Below are 25,782 nucleotides of genomic sequence, written 5' to 3'. Positions count from 1 at the left end.
TAACCTAACGCACAGTGTGACCTTGGCCAGCTCCTGCCTTTCTGGGACCCAAGTGTCCTTCTACGTAAAGCGTGAAGGATGGCCCGAGACGACCCTCACGTTCCTTCCACCTGAACGGCCCCGGCTCCGCTTGGGGTCGGGGGTCTGGTCACATGCTGGAGGGGAGGGATGCTGGTTGACGCGGAGCTGAGTGCGGGCGCACCAGCTCGCTCCGGGTCCAGCCTCCTGCTCTGACGTCCTCGAGCCGCCCTCTCTCCCCGCCCCCCCGGCGGCTGGAGAGCGGCTGGCGCGCCCGGATCCCAGGCCCGGGAGGTGCGCGGCGGCGGGACCGAGCCCCGCGCGGGGAGCGGGCACCATGGTGCTGTCGGTGCCCGTGATCGCTCTGGGTGCCACGCTGGGCACGGCCACCAGCATCCTCGCGCTGTGCGGGGTCACCTGCCTGTGCCGGCACATGCACCCCAAGAAGGGGGTGCTGCAGCGGGACCTGGACCCCGATCCGGAGAAGGCGAAGCCTGGCGTGCTCCGGTCCCAGCAGGTGAGAGGGGGCGGCGCCTTGGTCTCCCCGGGCCGGGTGGGGTCTCCCCGGCAGCGGCGGGGGAGTGGGTGGCAGGGAATGGTCGGCGTTCTTCTTTGCACGATAGAGCATGGCGGGGTGTGGGGACGGCGGACGTGCTCGGGGACCCTGGGTGGGAGGGGGGGCAGTCCTGAAGGCCTGGGGGTGGAGGAGGGGTCGGGGAGGATAATGAAGGGTATGGGGGGCTCGGGGGGACAAGAGAGGAACCGGGACAGCGAGCGCTAAAGGGGCGGGCATGGGAGGGAATAGGGAAGCGGGCTTGGATGGGAATGGGACTGGGAGGGGAGCTGGGGGCTGGGGGGCGAGCGTGGGGATCTGGGAGGAGTGATAAGACCGGGAAGCTGTGAGGGGGCCCGGGGAGCGGGCGGTGAGGGTTAGGGGAGACTGAGAAGGGAATGTGCAGAATGAGAAGCTCGAATTGGGGGGAAGAAGAAGGGGGTCTGTGAGAGAGAGGACAGGGGGCCAGTTGCGGGCTGGCACAGGGAGAGCACTGACAGAGTCGAGAAGGGGGAAATCCACCACAATCCAGAGAGGAGGCGGCCGCTGTCGCTGCAGTGGGAGCTGGGGAGGGGCAGTTGTGCTGGGTGTGCCTGGGGTCTGGAGAGGCAGATGAATATGGAGGGGCCTGGAGGACCCTCACCCTGTCCTGGCAGCTCTCAGCTCCAGCCAGACTGAGCGAGTAGCTGAGACCTCCCCGAAGGTGTGTCTGGAGATGCCCCTGGAGACAGGAGGGCTTTTATCCCATGCATCAGCTTGTCCCCAGAGCCTCTCTGGGCAGGAAATGGGTGGTGTCCCCATTGTATAGAGCAGCAGAAGGGGTCTGGGAAAGGTTTGGAAGGACAGCGCTACATGGGCTGCGATCTCCAGGACACATTCCCAAGGTGGTGAGTGCAGAATGTCCTCTGGAGACCCGGAAGGAAGTATGGCTGGAAGGACTGGAGGAAGGCAGGCCCTAGGGCAGGGGGTGACTTAATGACTTCCCAAGGCCCTCTAGATTCCTTCCAGAGCTTAGAGTTCCAGGGGAGGCACTATAAAGCTGTGATTCCACCTTCCCTTTGCCAATTAATTATTCAAAAGCTCAGACCCAGTTGCTCGGGGCCTGTGTCAGTCATTGAGTGTAGAAAGAAATGGCTGCTGTCCTTGACACACTTACAATCCGAGAAAAGTGACATTGACACCGACAAGAACAGGAGACAACTGGGCAGTGGGATGTGGGACCCAGAACCATCTGAAATGGGAGTAGTGGGCTACCCACTCCAGGCGGGCACAGGGCGGAGGAGGGGGCGTTGGATGAGCCCTTCTCCAGACGTTGGGTCCTCAACCTCCTCACCCATCCGGCACGCTTCAGGGACAGCCATTCGTCTGCCTTTCACAGTGGTGCTCTTCAGGCACTGTCTCCTCCCCTTCCCAGAGAGAACCGCTGAGGATAGTGTTGGTGTAAGTGACCTCCGGGGTCCCTTCCAACTCTTTGTCTTACTGAGGACCAGTAGCCCACGCAATGGCCAATGATCTGTTAAAGACAAACCAGATCACGCGTCTCCCTGGCTTAAAATCCTCCACAAGTTCTCACTGAGCTTGGAACAAACACAGCAAACTGGAGCCTGGCACGTACTCTGCGCCAGGCTCCGTTCTAAGTGCTCTACACTTAATGCATTTAGCAACTCAGTGAAGGACATATATGATGAGCCCGACTTAAAGCTGAAAAAGCTAAAGAGAGGGCGAGTGACTTGCCCAAGGCCACACAGCTCGAGCAGTTTCAGAGCCGGATCCTAGTCAAGCTGGTCTGGCTCTGGAGTCCGCGCTGTTAGCCACTGCACTTCTTCACCTACTCGATATGGCAGGTGTTTACCTCCCCAGCCAAGCTCAGGCCAGGTGCCCGCTTCACGGGCCGTCTCAGCTTCCCTGGATTTTTTGATCCTTCTTGAAGACATCAACCCTTCCCATTTTCCTCTGGCTTTTCACACAGATGGCTCCTTCTCATCCTTTAGGTCTCTTTCTGTTAGGATCTTACCTCCTCAGGGAGGATTTTGTCTACGGCCACATGTAACAGAGCCCTCCCGCCCCCATTACGTTCTCCATACCATTCCTTCCCAATTCTTTTGTAGCACTTGGGACAGTTGGATGTGATTTTTCCTATCTGCTCACTTGTACAATATTTATTCCCAGCACCTACTCAGTGTCTGGAACCTAGTAGGTGCCCAAAAAGCAATTGTTGACAAATAAAGGCATCCCAGTGTCCAGCCGTTGGGTTATTTCTTAAAATGTGGATGCATTTTGCAGCCCCTGTGCAACCCAGGGCTAGCTCGTAGGGACACAATAAACATTTGTTGGTACGTGAGACCCATCCATTCACATCCCTCACTTGGTTCCCTCAGTGACAAGGATTTGGGCCCCTGGGGCTGAATGTGTAGGTGTGAACGTGATGAAATTGAGATCTCACAATGTCGTTTTGGCTACCATTGTGCTCAGACTGATTCAGCTGCTGACCCAGATAAAGTACACAGAGAAAAGACACTATGTTGACATTTCAAAAAAAGTAAAGGAGGTGGGTATTAGGGGTGGCAGATGGCAGCAGGGTGATGGGCGTGGCACATGTTGACAGAGAGGAGGAGAGTCAAGTAAGGAAGGCTCTCTGAAGATGTTCCTTAAACAGAGAGGGCATGGGGGCTGGGGAAGAGGGTTCTAGATTCCTGTAGCCACTGGGATTTCTCTAGGATATAGAGTGACCGCCCGTGTCTCTATAAGTCGCTGATTGTGGCTGCTGGAAAAATTCCTTGGATTTGTTGGCCATGCCTGGGAGTCCAATTTCTGGTCATGAATTGTAGTGATTTTGAAAAGAACTTTGAAGCTTTCCCTGAGGGTTCTTAACCTGAGGTCCACAGACCCCAACAAGGAGTCTGTGGCTAAACTGTAAGGGGTTCTTGGTCTTGGAGAGGAAAAAATTGTATCTTTCTTTTCATTAACGTCTATATGAAACTTAGCATTTTCTGTAAGTAGGAGTATAAACAACACACCACAGGAATATTGGCCATATCTGTGACTAGGTCCTCAAGGGAAATCACAGATAGTTTCCGAGCACATCACAGCTGTTGCAGATGCTTCACGATACCATTGACGCTCGCCTCTAATTCTAAATTATGTACTTATTAAATCCCCCGCTAGATCCTATTATTTAATGAAAGAATAAAGAGGCACACAGATAACCATTTCCCCGACTGATTTTATTAGATGTACCGTCGTAGTCCTATGTCTTTTATTTGCTGCTTTTCAGACATTCTTCTCCAGACAGCTGAAGGGATCCATCCAGCATCTCCACCATGTGGGAGGTGGCAGAGGGTGCAAACCCTCAGTCACCGCTGTTCATGCCTCCAGCTAGCTTCAGTTCATTATTTTTCTTGGCTTTTCTGAAATATACACTGTGAACCCTTTATCCTGCCTTCTTACACAATCCCTCAGCCTCACCTGCGTGCAGCCTTTCCAGGGAGGAGAGGGATTCAGTTTCACTACGCTGTCCTTGTGACCTGGCAGCATCACCTGGGACCTCCCTCCCTGTGGTCAGCCCATCTTTCAAAGCTCGGTTATTATGCAGTGATTATTGGATGCTTGAGCCAGGAGACAGAGCAGAGAGGCAGACACGGTGTGTGTGCGTGTGTGTGTGTGTATGTGTAATCATCTTCGCTTCACCGCTGCTGCCGCATCTCTTAGCAAGAGGCAGCCAGACCCATTGGTTCCTTCCCCCAGAATTTCCTTTTCATGCACGTCTGCACAGGATGTCACTCACAGCATTTCTGGGTCCTTGCAGAGGAAGCCCTCCTTTCGACGAACCTAAATAACTACAGAGCAAGTAAGGGGAACTGCCCTTCCCCACAGCTCAGTGCCCTGACACTTTAGCACGAGTTGCAGTCCTGTTCTCAGAAAGCTTTCGTTTCAGGTCTGATTTTTCTTCCCATCTGGTGCTTACCTTGCTTACGTGAATCTTCTCAAATGAGTCTCAGAGTAACCCTGCTGCTGTCCCCTTGAAGTTATGTGGTCAAAAGCTCCTAGCTCCCAAAGCTACTTACTACCAAACTATAAAATCCTACCCTCCTTCCAGCAGAGAAGGGAAGTGGCTTTTGATGGAACACGATGTTAGTTCATTCAGGCTGTTATAAGAAAATACCACAGAGTGGGTAGCTTATAAACAAAAATTTATTTCTCTTAGAGCTAGAAGCTGGGAAGTCCAAGATCAAAGTTCTGGCCAATCCAGTGTCTGATGAGGACCTGCTTCCTAGACTTTTGGATGTAACCTCACCTGATGGAAAGGGCAAGGGAGCTCTCTCCTTCCACTTTTATAAGGGCACTAATCATACTTATGAAGGCTCCACCCTCATGGCCTACTCACTCCCAAAAGCCCCACCTAATCTATGACAAAGGAGGTAAGGATATACAATGGAGAAAAGACAGTCCCTTCAATAAGTGGTGCTGGGAAAACTGGACAGCTACATGTAAAAGAATGAAATTAGAACACTCCCTTACACCATACACGAAAATAAACTCAAAATGGATTAAATCCCCACCTCCTAACATTTTCACAATATTGATTCTTCCAATCCAGAAACGTGGTACATCTCTCCATCTGTTTGTGTCATCTTTGATTTAAGGGGGCACAAACATTCAGACTACAGCAAACACTAATAGATTCAAAGTTTTTAAGAAATAATTTAAACATATGCTGTATTTTTATCAAACAACATATGTATAGTGGAGTCTTCCCCCACATCCCCAAGATCAAGGAGTGTATTTCATTTTCCTTGTATCCCTGACTATAGCCGGTGTGATAACGGGCACATGATAACCCTTCAATGTATATTTTGAGTTAAATCATCATATCGTGACATAACACTGAATAAGAGAGTGAAGATGCAAAAGAATGCACGTGGTTAAGCTTCCATTTCCACAAGATTTGAATTCAAGCCCATTTATGTCTGGGGTTTCTGCTGGGGGCAGGTAATGACTGGGGCAGAGTCGGGGAGCTTCCCAGCTTTTGTTTATAAGCTCTGCCTCTTGATGTGGCGCTGGTTACACAGCTGTGTCCACTTTACGAAAGAAAATTTATCCAGCTCTACATTTATGATTTGTGTACTTTTCTGTATGTAGTTATAACTCAGTAAAGTTTTTATTATTTGTCAAGTTGTGATGGAATGTTTGTGAACGCTGATTTAGTATCAAGCTAGTATTTTTTTTTAACATCTTTATTGGGGTATAATTGCTTTACAATGTTGTGTTAGTTTCTGCTCTATAACAAAGTGAATCAGCTGTATGTATACATACATACATCCCCATATCCCCTCCCTCTTGAGCCTTCCTCCCATCCTCCCTATCCCACCCCTCTAGGTGGTCACAAAGCACCGAGCTGATCTCCCTGTGCTATGCGGCTGCTTCCCACTATCTATCTATTTTACATTTGGTAGTGTATATATGTCCATGCCACTCTCTCACTTCATCCCAGCTTACCCTTCCACCTCCCCGTCAAGCCAGTACTTTTAATACCAGGATGATTTGGGGACTATAATCAAGAGACGTGGCCCTCCTTTTTGTGGTCCATTATGCATCATCTCCCTGGCCCTGTCTGCCTTCTTCTGCTACGCCTGTGGCCACCTCCTCCTTCAGACTAGGGACTGGAGAACATCAACGTGGCCTGATTAACTCTCCCACCTGTTTTCCTCTTCCTTAGAGCACTGGAGCAACATCCTCTCAGATCACTTGTCTGAATGCAGACTTGTCAGAGTGAGGATGGATCAGAGCCCCAGTCTGCATTTCATCAGCTAATAAGCTCATTCACTAAAGGTTAATGAACACATGCTAGGCACTGGGATGCAGCAATAAAAAGACAGGTGCCTGCTGTTCCTTGCAAGTGGGGAGGTAGACAGTAAAGCCAGCAGTTGCCGTGAAGCGTGTTACAGTGCTACCATGACAGGCGAGGTATGGGGGGCCATGGGCCCAAAGGAGAACTTTCTCCAGTTCTCGTTGGCTATTCTGACGAGGTCTCCCCTCTACATCAGTGATCGCAGGAGGCCAACATGAATTGCTAACCCCACTCCTGGAACTGATTTGACTCTGGACTGCCGTAAGGTCTGACCTCCTTGGATTCTCAGTCCTTTTAAATAATTGATTTCTCAGCTGATCTCCTGGCTGGTAAACTTTCCTGTTCATATAAACAAACAAACAAAAAATAGACCCGTTTCCACAGAATAATAAAGAATAGTGATAGCATAGCTAACATTTATTGAGTTCTTTATGTGTGCCAGCCACTGTTCTAAGCTCTTTAACCATATTAATTTTATCCTCACAATAGCCCTATGAAATATGCACAATTATTACTTACGTTTTACACATGGGAAAAGTAAAACACAGAGTGCTTAAGTAACTTAGTGGCAGAGCTGGGAATCAAATTTAGGAATTCTGCTTCCAGAGCCCACACGTCTGACCACTAGGCTGAAGATTAGCAGAAAAAACTAGTCAAAATTTTACTTGAGCCACTGCGTTTCCCCAGATATGAAATAAAAGTGTCTACAGTGTATGAATCTTTGCAGGTCAAAGATCTGCAGAAACCTTTCCCAAAGCTTTGGAGGTCTTTGCTGCCTCTTGCTTCCACCATGCTTCCAGCACTGGGTGCAGCCCTGGGCCCGCCAGAGAAATTTACACAGTAAACATGTTTGGGCTGGTCGCTTAGCAACAGGGAAGACTATGAATTTTGCGTCAAGAAATTAGCATAGATTACTTCAAGGAGATGAGTGCACACCCACTGGAAACCCTTGGCCCTTTGAAACGTACATAATGTGGACTTTTGGTCTGTGTCCATCAATCCCTCCTGGTGGCAGGTCCCAGACCCGTCACATCCTTCTCCCTGTCTAGTTTCTCCTCTGGTTCAGCATGTAGATAATTCATGTTCATGGCTCTTCTCTTCATGTGATTGACGGTTCACTAGCACCTTTTGTTAATTCCAGCAGAAAGCACTGCTGCATCTTTTTTTTTTTTTTTTTTTTGCGGTACGCCGGCCTCTCACTGCGGTGGCCTCTCCTGCTGCGGAGCACAGGCTCCGGACGCGCAGGCTCAGCGGCCATGGCTCACGGGCCCAGCTGCTCCGCGGCACGTGGGATCTTCCCGGACCGGGGCACGAACCCGTGTCCCCTGCATCGGCACGCGGACTCTCAACCACTGCGCCACCAGGGAAGCCCCACTGCTGCATCTTTTGAGATTTTTAGATTTTCAGATACTAGCCCGGATTATCTGGGGTACAAGAAGAGGAGTAGAGAGCCCATCAGAACACAGTGGAAGAAACACCTGGACGAGAAATCAGAGGGGCTTAAGTTGAAGGCAGAAGGAAGGGGAGAGACTGGCAGGATGGAGAAGCAGCAGACCCAGAAGACAAAGAAGAGACAAGTTAAAGAGTGACTGACTGTCCCAGAGTCAGACGCCAGAGGGAGGAATCAGAATATGTGTGGATGATCCCTGCCCTGTCCACGCTGTTGACCTACAATTTCCCCCAAACCAGTAACAGCTCATGTCCTACTTGTTCCTCGATATTACTGCATTCATTACGTCCGGAGCTTATTTCTGCTAACACACATCGGGAAACCCCACTTTGAGGATGGAGGAGAAGAGCTTCACAGAAACAGGTTTTAAGAACTAAGAGATTCTCGGACTTCCCTGGTGGCACAGTAGTTAAGAATCCGCCTGCCAATGCAGGGGGCGCGGGTTCAAGCCCTGGTCCGGGAAGATCCCACATGCCGCGGAGCAACTAAGTCCGTGTGCCACAACTACAGAGGCTGCTCTCTAGAGGCCGCGAGCCACAACTACTGAGCCAGCAAACCACAACTACTAAGGCCTGCGTGCCTAGAGCCCATGCTCCGCAACAAGAGAAGCCACAGCTATGAGAAGTCTGCACACGGCAACGAAGAGTAGCCCCCGCTCGCTGCAACTAGAGAAAGCCCGCGCGCAGCAACGAAGACCCAACACAGCCAAAAATAAATAAAATAAAATAATTTTTTTAAAAAAGCTTTAATTAAAAAAAAGAGAACTGAGGGATTCTGAATCAACACACGTGCATACAAAGGGCCCCCTATAGCCAATTTGTTAAGAAATCATGAGTTAGGAGATTTCTAAAGGAAAACAGATGAAAAAGCTAGATCTATTCCTTCCTCCCATCTCTCTCAATTATGTTTATTGAGCGCAGACCTGTGCCGGGTACTGTGCTGGGGCTGGGGATGCAGGAACCGCCCCCTCCTCTATGACACAGTGACCTTTCTCAGCCTTCACGAAACTTACATTGTAATGAGGGAAACCAGAGTTAGCAGAAGAAGAGCACAGATCAATGAAAATGTGTGATGGTGGCAAGTGACCTAAAGAGAAAATTCTGGTGCTATGAGAGGGTAAGGTGGAAGTGATACAGGCGAACAGGTCAGGGAAGGCTTTCCTGGAGGGAGTGATGGCCAAGCTGAGAGCTGGCGTAGGAGGGGAAGTTAACCAGGGCAATGGGGAGGGGTGTGAGGGGTTTCAGATAGGAAGGAGGCCGTGCAAAGGTCCTGGGACAGGAGGCAGCCTAGCACTTAGGAGGGCCCAGGGAAAAGTCAGTGTGCCTGGAGGGCAGAGAGAAAGGATGCCCAGTGTATGATGAGGCTGGGAGGTGGACAGGAGCCTGAGCAAGCAGGGTATTGCAGACTATGGGCAGGTTCCTCCATTGCTTTATTCATTTATGTATCAAACATTTATTAAGGCCTACGTGAGGGACACTGACCTGTGTACTGACAGTGCGAAGGCTACAGTTACTTTCAAAGCTTTTTAAAGTTAAGGTGAAATTCACATAAAGTCAACCATTTTAAAGTATACGAATCAGTAGCATCTAGTACATTCACAATGTTGTACAGTCACTACCTCCATCTAGTTCTAAGACATTTTTATTCCCCCTGAAGAAAACTCCATCCCCATGAAGCAGACGCCGTTCCTCTCTCTCTCTGCCTTCAGTCTCTGGAAACCACCAGGCTGTGTTCTGTCTTTACGGATTTGCCTCTTCTGGACGTTTCATGTATTTGGAATTTTAAAATCGGTGACGTTTCGAGCCCGGCTTCTTTCACTTAGCGTAGTGTTTTCAAGATTCACCCGTGTTGTCGCGTGTATGAGGAGTTTATTTCTCGTTATGGCTGAATAATAACCCATTATATGTACAGGCCTCACTTTGTTTATCCGTCCATTTGTTGATGAACATTTGGGTTGATTCCGCCTTTTTGGTTATTGGAATAGGGCTGCTACGTACATTCCTGTACAAGTATTTGTTTGCGTACCTGTTTGCAATGCTTTCGAGTATATACTTAGGAGTGGAATTGCTGGGTCCTATGATAATTCTGTGTTTAACTTTTTGAGGAACCTCCAGTTGCTTTCCGCAGCAACTGCACCTTTTACATTCCCACCAGCGAGGCGTGAGAGTTCCAGTTTCTTCACATCTTTGCCAACACTTATTATTTTGCCATTTTTTGTTGTTATTTTTTGTTATTTATTATAGCCATCCTAGTGGGTGTGAAGTACTTTCTAGGCTTTTAATTTTTAAAAAAAATCCAAACTCTGATTTTTAAAATCTTCATCAGTATCTTGCACGTTTTCAATGAGCATTTCTGCTCTGTATTGAATGCCAATTACAGAGAATCCACATGGGCACACCCGTGAAATCATGTCATGGCTCCTGAGCCTCACAAGAGGAGTGGAGTGTGCAGCGGTGCTGGCTCCCCTGCTCTCCCAGCAAATTTGCACCTGCTACTCCATTCTTTAAATATGGGGCATGTTATCACTGTCACCTTCCTCATTCTTTGCCCCAAGCTTTCGTCCCTCATGGGTCCCGATCTGCTTCACCTAGGTTCCTGGGGGAACCTACAAACCCAGGTCCAATTGGAGTGCTATTTACTACCTTTCAACATCATTTCCTCATGTTGGCATCATCAGGGCAGTGTGATGCCAGGAGGAGGAGCCTTGGTCCCCTACCGTATGCATTCACTCCACACACACAAACTTTCCCACCAAGGAGCTCCCTAAGTGCTAATTAAACAAAGGGTGTTTTAATTGATTCATATTATAGAACATTCCTGGGAGAGTTTTACATGGTGTTTAAGAGCACTGCAGCAATACACAGTGGTATTTTGGGAAGCTGATTGAGGTGGACTTGGAATGCATTGTAATTTTCTCCATTTAAAATAGTGGAATACAAGTGACTGCTCTCTGAAATTCACTAGCCAGCATGTTTCCATGAGCAGATTAGAGTCAAATAATGAGCGGTGGTTGCATGTTTGAATATGTGCATATGCATGTGTAAATGTGAATATGCACATATGCATATATGAATGAGAGAAAGGGGAGGTGCAGCCCATGGAAAATCTGTGAAACTGAGTCAGTCCATCTGGCAGAGACCCTAGGGTACCTTGACATATTTCATTGACTCCCTCCACCCTCCACTCATTAAATCCAAGACATACTTTTCCTTCATAGAAAAACTGAGCAGGCTTTGCAGAGAGCAAGAGAAGTGGGGAGAAATGTTGAATGACTGCATGAGTCATTGGACGGATGGATAGATGAATGGGGAGGAGATTCATGGGGCCCCCGCCTCTGCTTGCAGCCGGAATAAAAATCACAAGCACAGAAATGCAGGGGAAGGTGCTGAGCTTGTGGAAGAATCTCTGTGCTCACCTTCAGTGACACCGCATGGGATCAAGACAAGCCTGGAGGGCGTGGTGGCTTCACTTTGTATTGGCTTCCCTCCCTTCAAGCCTCTGTTCCTGCAGCTGACATTGGAGACAGTTTAAAAACTCTCCCGTTGCAAAGACCAATGAGATAATACCCTGGGGGGACCACGTTTTACTTGGAAAATCATTATAAACCACGTAGTTTTGGACTTGCTGTTAAGAGTGGCCTGATGAGAGGGATGTAAGTTACTGAGGCAGGAGAGTGAAGACTTTGCTTTTCAAACAGAATTAAGAATGATGTTTTGGTGAGTTCCCTGATGGTCTAGTGGTTAGGATTCAGCAATGTCACCACCATGCGTGGGTTCAATCCCTGGTCGGGGAACTGAGATCCCATGCAGTGCGGCCAAAAAAAGAAAAAAGAATGACGTTTTGGAGAGGAATGCATTTGAAGATGAAGAGAGGGTTGGGGAAGAGCAGTTTGGTTGGGCAACTAGAAGACTTGCTGGAAACAGCTGCAGAATGAAGCTTAGAATAACTTCAGAGAGCTCTAAGCTCGTTCCGTGTTTCAGATCCCGCCTCCCCTCCACCTCTTCTCACAGTGCACTCCCCAAGCATCTTAGAATGTGTTTTTATTTCCAGCACCATCTGTTCACAAAGAAAGAGCAACGATACCAGAGAGACGTACATACAGTGAAGGCAGTGATGGTAGTCAAGAGACGAAACTCCGGGGGAAAATGTCAACGTGGTCTCAGGGCATTTTGACACATTCCCTGCAAATGCATCATCTAATAAGCCCGTCTCTTACCTTGCAAGTGGGACGGATCCTTCAAGTAGCAACAGGACTGTTGCCCTTTGTGTGACAGCCTCATTACAAAACTTGCAGAGACAAAGGACGGAAAGGAATGAACAGGAGCATAGGTATCCCATTGGTAACCACTACATGGTAGACTTGTGTTTCTTTTTGGATACCCACCAGTATTAGTTTTAGGTAAGAACAATCTAGTTTTTTGAGACGACTCAAAAGAGGAAATTACCTCTTAGAATGAAAATGTTCATTTCAGGATCAAGCCACTGAGATATAACAGGAAGCAAATTAGACTTAGACCCCAAACCTGAATGTGAATTCAACCTCCAGCTAAATGACCTTGACCATTCCAAATCCCACTTTCCTCATCGACAAAACAGAGGTGATAACAATAAGATTCTCTACGGTAGTATTAAAGACTAATTGAGATAATGTTTTTGAAAGCACCCGACACTGTCGGCACCAGTCGCTACTCAGAGTATATTTTAGGTATCTCTGAATCCTTTTCTTATTTATCCTTTACCAAAGCAATGACTTGTCTGTATGTTCATTGCATAGGAAAGAGAGAGTTCATAAAAAGTATTCCAGATGTGAAAAATGAAAGCCCTCTTTTGGGATGGGAAGGGTGGGCATGAACATTACACTTCTAGGATATTCATTCATTCAAAAAATATTTCTTGATGACCTATTATGTGCAAGACACTGAGTTAGCAATAGGGACACCACAGTGACTGGGCAGACAACATCCCTGACCTCCTGCAGCTCATGTTCTACAGGTAGAGATCTTCATTACACCGTCGTACAAATGAATATAAATCTAACTGTATCAGGTGTGGTAAGGGAAGCGAGAGTTCTCTCAAGAAGTGATAACTCATTAGTGCTCCAATCTTAACATATTTGGAGACTCCCTTCAGTAAAAACATTTTGAGCTTGTACCCCTTATACATGTATACTTAATTCTTTGTGCAGCATATGTAGGCTTCATATTATGTATACATATTGCTCTACTAATATATTGTGTCCATCATAAAACATGCACAAACATGGCCCTTTTAAAACAATAATGCAAAAATAAATTATAAAATGAGATTCTGTAATTTTCTTCCATACACCAGATGGACTGTCTTACACACCCCTGTAGCATACAGTTAGTGCCATTTACTAGGTAAAGGTATTGGGGATGAGCGTTTGAAGTCTTCTAGGCATAGGGCACGTGCAAAGGCCCTGTGGAAAGAAGAAATATCACTTAGGAGGGACTGAAAGCAGGTCAAAGAGGGTAGAGCACAGAGGGCACAGGAGGGAGTGACTGCAAGCAGGCGAGGTGGGTCAGGCCAGAGAGCACCACACAGGACCTTCTGGGACACCATTGATATTTGGATATTTATCCCAAGAGCAATGGAAGCTACAGAAAGGTCTTAAGTGAGATGCGACGTGGTCAGATTTAGGCCGTGAAAACATCCTTTTGGGTGGGGAAAGAGTAGAAATGCGGATACCAAGGAAACCCTGGAAAGAGACCATGATGGCTTGAGGCACTATGATGGCGGCAGTAGTTTGGAGAGATGCTTGGGTGTGGGCTTCAGGAAGAGAGAGCAGTTAGGGACGACACTAAGTGTTTCACTTAGGATGGTGGTTGCAATCAATGAAACAAGGATGAGGCCATGAATTTTAAGTCATGAGTTCACCTTTGTGCAGGGCAAGTGTGAGGAGCCTTCGAGCTATCTCCATGAAGGTATCAATTGTGCTGGTGGTTCCACAGTTCTGGAGCTCACAGTCTGGCTGTGATATATATTGGGGAATAGCAACCACAGCCATGAGTATGGCTGAAACTGTCTGGGAAGAGTGCAGAATGAGAGGGAAGAGGGCCTAAGAACAAGTACCGAGGACGCCAACATTTCATGAGACAAGGAGGGGTGGCCAGAGAGGAAGGAGAAAAACCTGGAGAATGTGATATCAAAATAATAACAATAACAAGAGAAAAACTTTTGAAGAGGAAGGGAATCACTGAGAACTCAAATAAGGTAAGACTGAAAAAACCCATAGGAATGAGACAGTGAAGGTTACCAGTGACCTTGGAGACCAACAGTGACCTTCAGTGGGCTGACAGGGCCTCTGGGAAAGTGTTGTAGAGTGGCTGGAAAGTGAGGAATGAGAACAGCATTGAGTGTAGGCAGTTCTTTTGAGATGCATGACTGCAAAGGGGTGGAGAGGGCTAGGGCTGGGGCTGAGCAGGGGAAAAGAGGTCAAAGGAATATTGAGCACAGTTGAAAGCTGATGGGAAAGAGCCAGTTGAAAGAGAGGATGAACATTCAAGAGAGAGGGAGAGAGAGATTAAAAAAAAAGAAACAGCTAGTGTAAGGCCCCCACATGGGCAGATGGGGCGCAAGGCTCTGATGGAAGAACTGGTCCTGGAGGGAGGGAGAGTGGGAGACACCTCCTGCAGTGTCACAGAACAGGGATGCACACAACATCTGTCTGGAGAAGAAGGGCAGGTCGCTGTGTCTTAACAGGACGCTAAGGGGCTTCCGTTCTCTTGGTTTCCTTTTTCTCTATGAAGGAAGTCAGAGGAGAGAGAGAAATTCCAGAATGTGGACTTGAGGGAGGAGTTAGGGAAACAGCAGGATTTCCGGAGAGGACTGAGTTTAAGGTTGGAGACCATGAATTTATCCTGGAACCATCCACCCTGTCTAGGTGACTCTCTTGCAGCACAGGGCTATTTGATGCAGCATCATGGTTTAGCGGGGCTCATCCACCACTGGAGTTTCACCACGTGGCATCAGGGAAAGGATGGGGAGGCAAGGGAGGGTATTGTTGACATCATGGCCCATTTTCTCATTTGATCCAGCATCCAGTATGGTGCTTTGCCCCTCTCGAAGTTTTGAATACGTGCTTGCCAAACAGACACACCTGTGGGTTGGAAGCTTCAGGGCTTGAAGCTTGAAATGAGCTGAGGAAAAATGTTTGACCTTTATAGTAAATTGGAGCCAAATATTCTGATATTATGGACCTTCCATGATCTAATCGTATTTTGTGACAACATTGTGTAGACTGCTCGAATGTTGGCCCTTGTCATGCAGAAGGGAAATCCAATAGATTTGGATCCCATTTAAGAGAAGGAACAGCTACATCTAGGGATGATACTCACCAGCTTCGAGTCAGCCAAAGTGACAGCTGGGAAGAGAATATTAGAAGAAGCCCCCTAGTGGCTGTCCCTTCCTTGAAATCTCCATGAAAGTCCCATGGTAAAGAATTAAAAAAAAAAAAAAAAGTATATACATAACTGAATCATGTTGCTTTACAGAGAAATTAACACAACATTGTAAATTAACTCTATTTCAATTAAAAAAAAAAAAGAAAGTCACATGGAAGAACCAATCTGTTGCCCAAACATTGCTGTGACTGTAGACATCCAATGACACTCAGAGATTGTTTTTTTGGAAAAAGAAAGAGACCCGAGAGGTAATAATGGAGGTACTTTTCATTGATGCAGCTCTCTTGGATTCTTCCTTCTCCCTACACGTCGCTCCACCCCTAAGCATTGTCAACTCTACTACCTGGGAGAAGTCTTCAGCATTGGAGGCCCTTCACAGCCTGGCCTCACCATTCCTTTGCAAATCCATCCCTCAGCCCCAACTTTTCTCTTCAGCTGGTTTGCCAGACCAACCACACCCTGAGCATGCTCCCCTCTGTACCCAGGCTGCTGCCTTTCTCTCCATTTGAGATACCTCTGCCTCTCCTCTCCATAGTTATCCTTGAATGTTGGGCTGAAGCTGCTTCTCCAGGAAGCCTTCTCTGATCTCACTGACTTTGAGGAACTCCTCTTTAGGTCTTCTGTAGCACAGAGTCCAGACCTTTGGCCTTTTAATTCTACCTTCTTTACTTATCTCCCTTTTGTAAAGTATGCATCAGGAGGAGCAAATAGCTTTCATCTTGCATATCCATTCTTATTAATTGGTAGTGGCTTCCTGGATCCCTGAGCTGAACAAGCTGTGTCTGATCACAGCAGGAAAGAACACTTTGATCGATTAGTCATGTCTGCCATGGGCAGAGGGTAGAAGAGTTGTAGCATCAGAGCCTCATATTTCCATTTATGGACTATCTCACCTCCACCATTGGATGGTAAACTTCCCAAGGGCAGAGAATTATTCCGTGGTACGTAGGGTGGTTGACTGCATAGTTAGCAGGCAACAAGTGTGTGCTGATTTCTGTTTGGGCAGAAATCTGAAGGTTGGTTAATTGGAGGGTTTTGGCTTAAAACCAAAGTATAAGGAGAATCTAGTTAAACAGTCACTGTCCTGTTGTGAAGGCTCGTTTTACAACTTGGCAGTTTTTTATACCACTGGTTAGAAATTGATGTGCTTTCCAAGTGTCTACACATGAGTGGAAGGAAGTCTTCAATTAGTGGTTTTCTGCATGGTTTTTCTGAGCTGAATCACCTTTGATGGGTGCTATTCACATACTTGACGGGTTCTGCAGAATTCATCTCCTTTCTCTCCCACTCAGAAAAGTGTATTAGAACACAAATGTGTGAAAGAGGTATTGTTATAAGAGAAACCCTGAATGTGCTCTAATCAATTTTTAAATGAGTCAAAAACTATCAAATATCAGTACTTCAGCCATCATGCGTAGTACACCGGCATAACAACAAGGTTGGAAATTGCTGCTTTTGTCAATGGTTTCATCAATCATCCAAGCATCATAGAATCAAGAAATCCTGTAACTATTCCGAATCAAGATCCTGAATTCAATGTCAAAAGGGTATATAACCATATTTTCCAACCTTTAATACCAAACTGCCTGTCTGACATTAAAAACATGGCTCCCATAAATCAGAAACTGAGAAAAAAATTCTAAAGTATCCAAATGGACACTGTTGCTTAAGACCATGAGACCAATACCAAGTAAGCATGTGTGTTCCCATCTTATCCAAACTGATGATGATACAGGGCTGAGATCCCCCTCCTACACATGGACTCAGCTTAAAGAAAGACCTTTTGTTGTTGTTGTTTTTGTTTTTTTTACGATACGCGGGCCTCTCACCGTTGCGGCCTCTCCCGTCGCGGAGCACAGGCTCCGGATGCGCAGGCTCAGCGGCCATGGCTCACGGGCCCAGCCGCTCCACGGCATGTGGGATCTTCCTTCCTGGACCGGGGCACGAACCCGTGTCCCCTGCATCGGCAGGCGGACTCGCAACCACTGCGCCACCATGGGAGTCCCTAAAGAAAGACTTTTAAGTCTCTAGTGAACCAATACAGTGGAAGGGGCAGCGGAATTTTAAAAGTTAAAGGCTGGTTGAGGGACTTGGCTCAGAGATGAAACCCATTGTCAACAGCCGTGCTATCATAGCTGGAGATGGGAGGATAAGGACGGATAGATGGAGAGGGAAGGCTGGGTTTGAGCCCCAGTTTACTGACCAGGGGAGTTTTCTGTGCCCCTTTAAAATAACCTAGCTTTGAAACAACGCTTCTGACAAGTGTTGATTAGGTTATAACAAGGTCTTGACCTTATCGTAGCTCAGGTCACAAGTGAAACACATTTTCTGCACAAGGAATGTCAAATCCAGATTCAGAACTGAGAGCAGGAACAGAGCTGATGCCCAAACACCCAGGCAGGTCATTACACCACTACCAGGTGGGGAGGGGCATGGGGTCATCAATCTAATGATGTGAGATGTGACAGCACATCAAGTGCAATGATCTGGACGTTTCCATTTTTACCAGTTTATGGCTGGTATCCAGAGACATAGTCCACAGGGAACCATGTTGTGGAATGTCATTTAGCAGCACTGGCTTCGTGGTGGACTCGTGGTCCACGCCTAGAGCTCTCATACATTAGCTGTGGGATCCTGGACAAGTTTCAATGTCTCTGAGTCTCAACTTCCTCCTCTGTAGAGAAAGGAATTAAGTTATTTTTATTTATTAACACTAGGGTATAGAAAAGAGAAAACAGTGGGCACTTATCTCTAGGGTTGTGTGAGGGTCAAATGCAGTAAAGTCTGTTGCGCTTTGCAGAGCGTCGGGTGCAGAGGAAGTGGTAGAGAGATGGTGGCCATATTGCCCTTTTAGGCTTTGTGATGTAACTGATGGAGTCAATGCAGCACCACCTACAAGATTCTCTGGGTGGGATCTTGCCATTGTGTGGTTTCCAGCCCTGTGGAATTATAGTTTTTAAAATCTGCGTTTGAATTCTGTGTCTTCCAGAAGAATGAGGATAATGGCAACACTCATCGCCCCTCCTTTTCTCGTAGGGCTTTAAGCTTTGGTGGTACCCGCTGTTCTCTGAACACACTGCAGACTTTCATGCGGCTGCCTTGACCCAGAAAGCCCTTTCCCCACTTCTGCACCTGTCAAACTGCTGCCCGGGCTTCGGGGCGGGGCTGGGGGGCAGCAACCAAAAGTCAGAGTCTCTGAATCGTTATGAAATTCTCCTCCCATTATACACCCCACCCCACCCTGTCCCTTCCCCGGGCAAAGTTTGATGTGCTTCTACGCACTCTGTCTCATGTTTCGCTGGTCTCCATCATAGTGATTATTATTATACTAATCGCCCCACCACCCACCCTCCTTCACCAGCCATCCACGCATTGATTCCATCAATCATCATTGAACTGTTTGTGGGGAGCTGAGAGGACGTGACAGAAGGAGGTCGCGTCTGTGAGCAGCTCACCACACAAGAGGACGTTTCTCCATCTACCCTGCCTGGCATTCTAGGACCTCCCCAAAACCAGGGCGTTTCCACGTGAGTCTCAGGGACCACCTGTGTCACAGTCACCCTAGGGAGCTTCTTAGACACACAGATTCTTTAGGATCCACCTAAGACCTCTGAGTCAAGGCAGGGGAGGCACTTGGGAAGCTGATTTTTACATTCTCCCAGGTGAAATTTCTATACATCGAAGTGTGGAACCAGCACTTCAACTCTCTTCCTCTGACTAAAGGGCATGCAGGGGCAGAGTAAGGGGTGGCGGGGCCAGGCAGTGGCCCAAGCAACAGTCTAAGGGGCACAAATCATGGGTGAACAGTAAAGGATGACTACAAATATGAGGAGGTGGGAAAGGGCTGGAAGCACGACAGAGCGGGTAAACAGAGGACTCTGGAGAGAGCCAGCCCGGGTGTGAAACTTGCCTCTACTACTCACTAGCTGGCTGTGCATCCTGACCTGTAAAGTGGGATTGATCATAGCAGCACTTCCTGATAGGGTTATTATGAGGATTCAGTGAGCTCATATTGGAACAGTACAGGGCACAGGTGGGCAGAACCACAAGATGGAAGAGGCTGGGAGGACTCTGAGTTTGGAGAACAGCCAGCAGACTCTTTAAGACTGAGAGAAATCAGCTTTTATTGTGTTCAGCCACTGAAGTTGGGGGTTGTTTGTTACATAGCAGGTGGTCTTCCCTGACTAATACAAGGTCATGAACAAGTGTCCTGCTAGCCAAGAAGGTTCAATCAGTGGTAGGTGCGTGCAAGGATGCTCCACAGAGGGAATGGGCAGAGAGGATCAAGGCTTTGGGTTGTTAAGAGCTTCTATAGCTGCACTTCAAATTCTCTTTAGAGGAGTTATCTATACAGTTGGAATGAAAATTTGGACAGATGGTTGTTCACACAGACTCTAGGAGTTGGTCCTTCCCTGGAAGAAAAATGACTGTTTTTCTCAGTTAACTTCTAGCTTGATTTATTGCGTGTTGTCCAACATAGGAAGAAAGAGTCCTGCTTCTCCACTAGAGCACGCATGTGTGTGTGTGTGTGTGTGTGTGTGTGTGTATGTGTGTGTGTGTGCGTGTGTGTGTGTGTGTGTGTGTGTGTGTGTGTTGGGGAGCAGAGGGAATGTGGTACTAGCCAGTGTCCTGTGAAATATCCCAAGTCACAAAATAAGTAAGCGAAACTTTTCTGTCCTGATGGTAATTTAAAACATTTTAATACTAAAACAATAATATGGAGTCAAATACAAAAAGTCACATGAACTTTAAGATAGAACTGGAGATTTCAAGAAAGAATCCCAATTACGCCAGAAGACTTCCCATTCTCTGGAGTACGTGTTACCTTCGTCTGCCTCTGGTGCTGCTTTGGAAGGAAAGTTTGAGAAACACTGACCCAGAGACCAGTGGATCCTAACTACAGGTCCACAGACAGGTTCTGGGCTGGCCATGTGTAGGAATCACTTGGGACACTCACTCAACATTCAGATTCTTATGCCCACCCCAGAAAGCCTAATTCAGCAGGTGGGCAAGAGGCATGTGTGTGTGTGTATGTGTGTGTCTATCTAAATTTTATTGAGGTACTGTTGTCATATAGTGAAATGCACACATCCCAAGTCACTAGTTTGATCAATTTTGACAAATCTGTCCTCTAGGCTCTAACCCACACTTCTACCATGCCTCTTACCACTCAGTTCTCCCCAGTAGCCATCAGAACCACGGTTCTGATTTCTATCACCATTCATTAGTTTCACCTGTCCTAGAACGTCATCTCCATCAGTGTTTCTCAATCCTGGCGCTATTTACATTGAGGTGAGATGATTCTTTGTTGTGGGGGGCGGTCCTGTGCATTGTAGGATGATGGCTAGCAGCATTCTGGCCTCTACCCGATAGCATCCTCCACCTCCAGCCGTGACAACCAAGAATGTATCCAGACATCGCAAATGTCCCCTGAGTTGAGAAACTCTGATATAAATGGAATCACACAGTATAGACGCTTATGTATTATGCCTTCTTTTTTTGACCATGTTTTTGCAACTTACCCTGTTGTTGAGTATATTCACAATTCCTTCCTTTACTGTTAAGGAGTCTATACCATTGTAAGAATACGCCACGACGTACCTACCCGTTCTCCTGCTGATGGGTACTTGGGCTGCTTTCTGTTTGGGGCTAGTATGACTAAAGTTACTGTCAGTATTCATGTATAAGTCTTTCTGTCAACATATATTTTCATCTTCTTTGGAAAAATACCTAGGAGTGGAATTGTTGGGTCATAGGGTAGATATATGTTTAACTTTTAAGAAACTACCGGTTGTTATTTACAAAGGCTAAGACATGGAAGCAACCTAAATGTCCATCAACAGATGAATGGATAAAGAAGATGTGGTGCATATATACAATGGGATACTACTCAGCCATAAAAAAGAATGAAGTAATGCCATTTGCAGCAACATGGATGGACCTAGAGATTATCATACTAAGTGAAGTCAGACAGAGAAAGACAAGTACCATATGATATCACGTATATGTGGAATCTAAAATATGATACAAATGAACTTTTTACAAAACAGAAACAGACTCACAGACATAGAAAACAAATTTATGGTTACCAAAGGGGAAAGGGGGTTGGGGGAGAGATAAATTAGGAGTTGGGAATTAGCAGATACAAACTACTATATATAAAATAGATAAACAACACGTTTCTACTGTATAGCACAGGGAACTATATTCAATATCCTGTAATAAACCATAATGGGAAAAATATGAAAAAGAATATATATATTCTTTTGTGCTAAACAATATGAAAAAGAATATAGATACTGGCCCCAATGCATAAATCAAAAACTTTACATAGACTCCAGGGTCAAATAAGTATTTCCAACATTGGCCAAGGGCTTGCCATGCCAGCCTCTGTGCTAAGAGCTTACACCCAGTTGTCTTTTCTACTCCTCAATCCAACCTCAGGAGATAGGTACTATTATTAACACTCCCTTTTATAGATGAAGAAACCGGGGGCACAGAGAGGTTAATTAATCAGATCCAAGATCACACAGCGAGTAGCTGGCAGAGCCTGGACTCCAACCAACCTGTCTTGTTTTAGAGCATGAACTCTGACCACAAGGCTGTATTTCAAACTCTTGTACACATGTTAGTATGCATAATTGCCAGTATCAGAGCCCAGAGTGACAGAGGCGGTCAGGTCCCTGTCCTCTGACCCAGCTCCCCTCTGAGGGGGACTTTGCTGTGCTGAGCCTCAGACCCCAGCCACAATGGCCCATGTTTGGCGTCGTCTGAAAACTCTATATTCAACTCTCTCTTACTCTGCCATCTCTTTCTTTAAAGTTCAAGTATAAAGGGCAAAGCCATCCGTTTCCATTTCCAGTTGGGACTGTTTCCCCCACCCGTAACTTCTGGTTGCTGTGATGCTTTAATGTGGATGCCCCAGAGTGAAAACCCGAATTCATAAACAGCCTTTAGGTGAAAAAATTAATCATGTCACAAAAGGGGTCACCTAACATCTCTAGTAAGGTTAAACATTTGTTTACAGATCATTAACTACATAATTAATTTCCTTTTTATCAACATAAGCCCCATAAAAAAAGGACAGCATCTGTCTCGTTCACTTCGATGTTCCTAACACTTAGCGTAGGACCTGGCCTGTCGTAGGGCATCAATAAATACTTGTTCATTAAATGAAGGTTTGTCCCTCCCCACCCATGCCATCTGTCTTAGCCTGGATGACAGGAAAGCTGAGCCTGCCAGAGGCCTCCGGGCTTTTCTTCATCAGCAAGTGACATCCAGGGATGCAGGAGGGAGGAGGGGGGCGGGGCACACACAGGGAGCATTACTGAGCCGGCCACCAGCTGGTGTCCAGGGCGACTGCTGGATCTCGAGGTGTCATCTTCTGAAATGTCACTGAACTGTTTGGGAGGAATAGCGAGGAGGAGGGAGGAGCCCACAGTGGTCGAATTCCCCCCACAGAGTTTCAACTCTTGACACATCCGGGTTGCCCTTGAGTGGACCCAGAGTGCCCCTGGGTGTCTCACACCTCAGCAGCCACAAAGAAGTCCAGGGCAGGTGCAAGAGGAGTGTGGCACGGGTGTGACATAAGACACTTTGGGGCTGTGCCTGTGAAGCTGGTCGGTGTCCACGCAGAGCTGGCCACGTGGGGAGAAGCAAGTGGCTCATGGCCCCGGAGACAGGTGAGGAGGGAGAAGCCAAGGATACGAATCAGAAGGGGCTGCTGCTCCAATGAGGGTGTCTCTCGCATCTCTGTACCTGCCATGCCAAGCACAGCTGGGCATTCCCTAATCGTTGAACACTTGCCTCCACTGGAAACCTTCCCTGATTCATCCTGCATCTCTATTTCCAGACCTTCTTTTCTGGGTTCAAAGGGCATTTAGAAAGAGAATCCCACTTTGAAATCTTACTGCTCCTACACTGGCGGTGTAAGGCTTGAACTCAGGTCCTCCCATGGGCTTTGCCCTGATGAGCACCTCGTTCCTCCCAGGCATTCATCCGCTCCACCCGTAATCCCTTCCCAGGCTCCCTCCCTCAAGTCCCAAACCTCTTTTCTGCTTCTCGGGCTTTGAAGTTTAAGCTATTTAAGTGGAAACATAGATGCATTTGAAAGATGTGGTGGAACCAGGGTTTTGAAACGTAACAAATAAGATTGTACAAGGGAACGAGATAGGTAATCAGCTGCTGCTTTCACTACTTGGAGAGGTTCATGTAGTGGTCAGCAGACTCTGCTTCTCGCCTGGTCAAGGGCTATAAATCATTCTCCACTAAAGGCAGCCTTTGCCGTACAGGATCTTACCAAGGCAGGACGAGGATAAACAGTAGAAGAGGATGCGTTTGGCTGGATGCAGAGGGTCTCAGGGAGATGTTTGAGCCTAGGTAGAGTTTCTCTACACCAAGGTCATGATCTCCTGTGATGCTCAATAAAAAATGCATTGCATCAGTTCAGGATGCTTTGGGCTGCAATTCACAAAGACCCCAATCCAAACGGGCTTCAACAATAAGAACAACATTATTCATGTAACCAGAAGTACAAAGGTAGGACAGCTTTCAGGCTCAGTTGAGTCGGTGGTTTAATGACACTGTCATCAAAAACATAGCTTCCTTCTGTCTCTCTACTCTGTGGTCCACCTTGTCGGCTCTGTTCTAAGACCGGCTCACCTTGCTGTCGCGAGGCAGGGCCACATACCTCGTATTCAGCAGGGGAGAGAATCTCTTCTGGTGCCGTGCAAAGCAAATCCTTTCATTCTGTCTGGGATGGCTTCCCCAGGGCAGAAACAGTTCCCAAGATGATGCCAAGAACGATTGGAATCAGACCAAAGAGAACCCCCCTCCCCACCCTTGCCCCGGAGCTGGGGTGGGGCCCAGAAAGCCTGGTGACCTGGAGGGAAGGTAGAGGGAGCAGGGAATGGATACTGACGGACACCCAAGAAAAGCCTAGCCCGTTACAGGCTCCTGAGGTTCTCAGGGGCACACAAAGTGAGACCCACTGTGTAGGGAGGAATTCGAACTCAGGCTCTGCAGAGACTTGAGCTGACACAGACTGGACCTCACTCAAAACTGAGCCCAGTGATTATTTCCCCATTAAAAATGCAAAGTCAGCCAAATTTGATCTAACTGGGAATTAATCAACATAGCCCTTTTCTAAAATGATTGAACTGAGATGAAACCGAGTGTAAATGTAAAAGTGTTCCCTAGACCAGCCCAAAAGCCTCAGTTCTGACCGCAACAAGTGACAGAACAGGGTGACTCTGAGAAGAGGATGTGGTCCAGTGGCCTGCGGGAAGCTGTGGGAAGCTGCCGCACAGGAGGGAGTCTTGGCAGCCCGAACCCCGTGATGCTGCAGTTGCCACTTAGAATCCAGCATCCAAAACAAATAAGGACTTATTTTTTTGAAAAACAGCTGCAAGGCAGTGGAAATGACACAAATTGGAAGTGAGAACTGTCTGGAGGCTTGGTTATAGACTGCACATCAGTGGTATGACCTTGAACTTCCTCCATTCTCCGTTTCTTTATTGTGAAATAGTATAATTAGCATAAGTCAGATGAAATGTTAGAGGCAGGCAACACTTTGTGGAGGACAAAAAGACATGGGGACATTGGCCATTGCTCTGTGTGTCTCCTCCCGGGGTCCAACCTTCCTCCCCAGCCCTCCCTCTGCCTTCCAGACCCCCTGTCCTTCAAGGTCTAGCTCACGCCCTGGCTCCTCCCTGACCTCCAGGACTCCTCTGCCTGCCCCCTGCAGGTGTCCTCTGCTCTCTCCCACCTGTTATTTACACAGGCTGTCTGCCACCTGCTTCTGTACGGCAGTCCCAAACTGTCAAATATACTTTTTTTTTTTTTTTTTTTTTTTGCGGTACGCGGGCCTCTCACTGTTGTGGCCTCTGCCGTTGCGGAGCACAGGCTCCAGACGCACAGGCTCAGCGGCCGTGGCTCACGGGCCCAGCCGCTCCGCGGCACGTGGGATCTTCCCAGACCGGGGCACAAACCCGCGTCCCCTGCATCGGCAGGCGGACTCTCAACCACTGCGCCACCAGGGAAGCCCCAAATATACTCTTATTTACTCTCCTGTTTGTGATTGTCTCCCCAACTCACCTGTACCGGCAAATAAAGAACAGAGTCTCCCACCTCTTTGTAGCTTGGCTTGTGGGAGTGAAACAAGCCTTGAAATCACGTTGCCTCTTGAGCGATAACTCAGAGGTGAAATGACCTGCCAAAAGTTCCTCAAGCTCAGACGGTTGGGTCAGTACTAGAAGCCAGGCCCCTGGATGCCCAGTGACACTCTCAATGTGGTGGAGGTGCAAAGGGGGGCCTGACTTTACAAATCATACAGCTCCTCCCAGGGTGCCTAGTCGAAATGTGTAATAATGACAAGCGTCTCTGAAGGGTGGGTGCTGCCTGGCAAAGGCTTGAAGGCAGAAGAAAGGTTGGGGGCCACTGGGGCAGTGGGCTTTGGGGCCAGGCTGGTCTAGGCTTGATCTTGTCACTG

The 25,782-nt window shown here is 47.5% G+C and overlaps 1 protein-coding gene across 1 annotated transcript in view; it reads left to right on the top strand.

Annotated features, from left to right (window-relative positions):
* Positions 1-355: 355 nt before the first annotated feature.
* SYT13 (synaptotagmin 13) overlaps positions 356-25,782 on the top strand; it is a gene marked incomplete at both ends in the record, with an annotated part of 38,659 nt that continues 13,232 nt past the window's right edge. Inside the window, one exon of the mRNA XM_082844756.1 lies at positions 356-535. Within this exon, the coding sequence (XP_082700882.1) occupies positions 356-535 (180 nt within the window). The remainder of the gene's footprint in view (positions 536-25,782) is intronic.

The sequence above is a fragment of the Leucopleurus acutus genome, assembly GCF_964270905.1.
Source record: "Leucopleurus acutus genome assembly, chromosome: 8".
Taxonomy (NCBI): Eukaryota; Metazoa; Chordata; class Mammalia; order Artiodactyla; family Delphinidae; genus Leucopleurus; species Leucopleurus acutus.
Note: the sequence above shows the minus strand (reverse complement) of the source record. Positions and strands in the feature narration are given on the sequence as shown.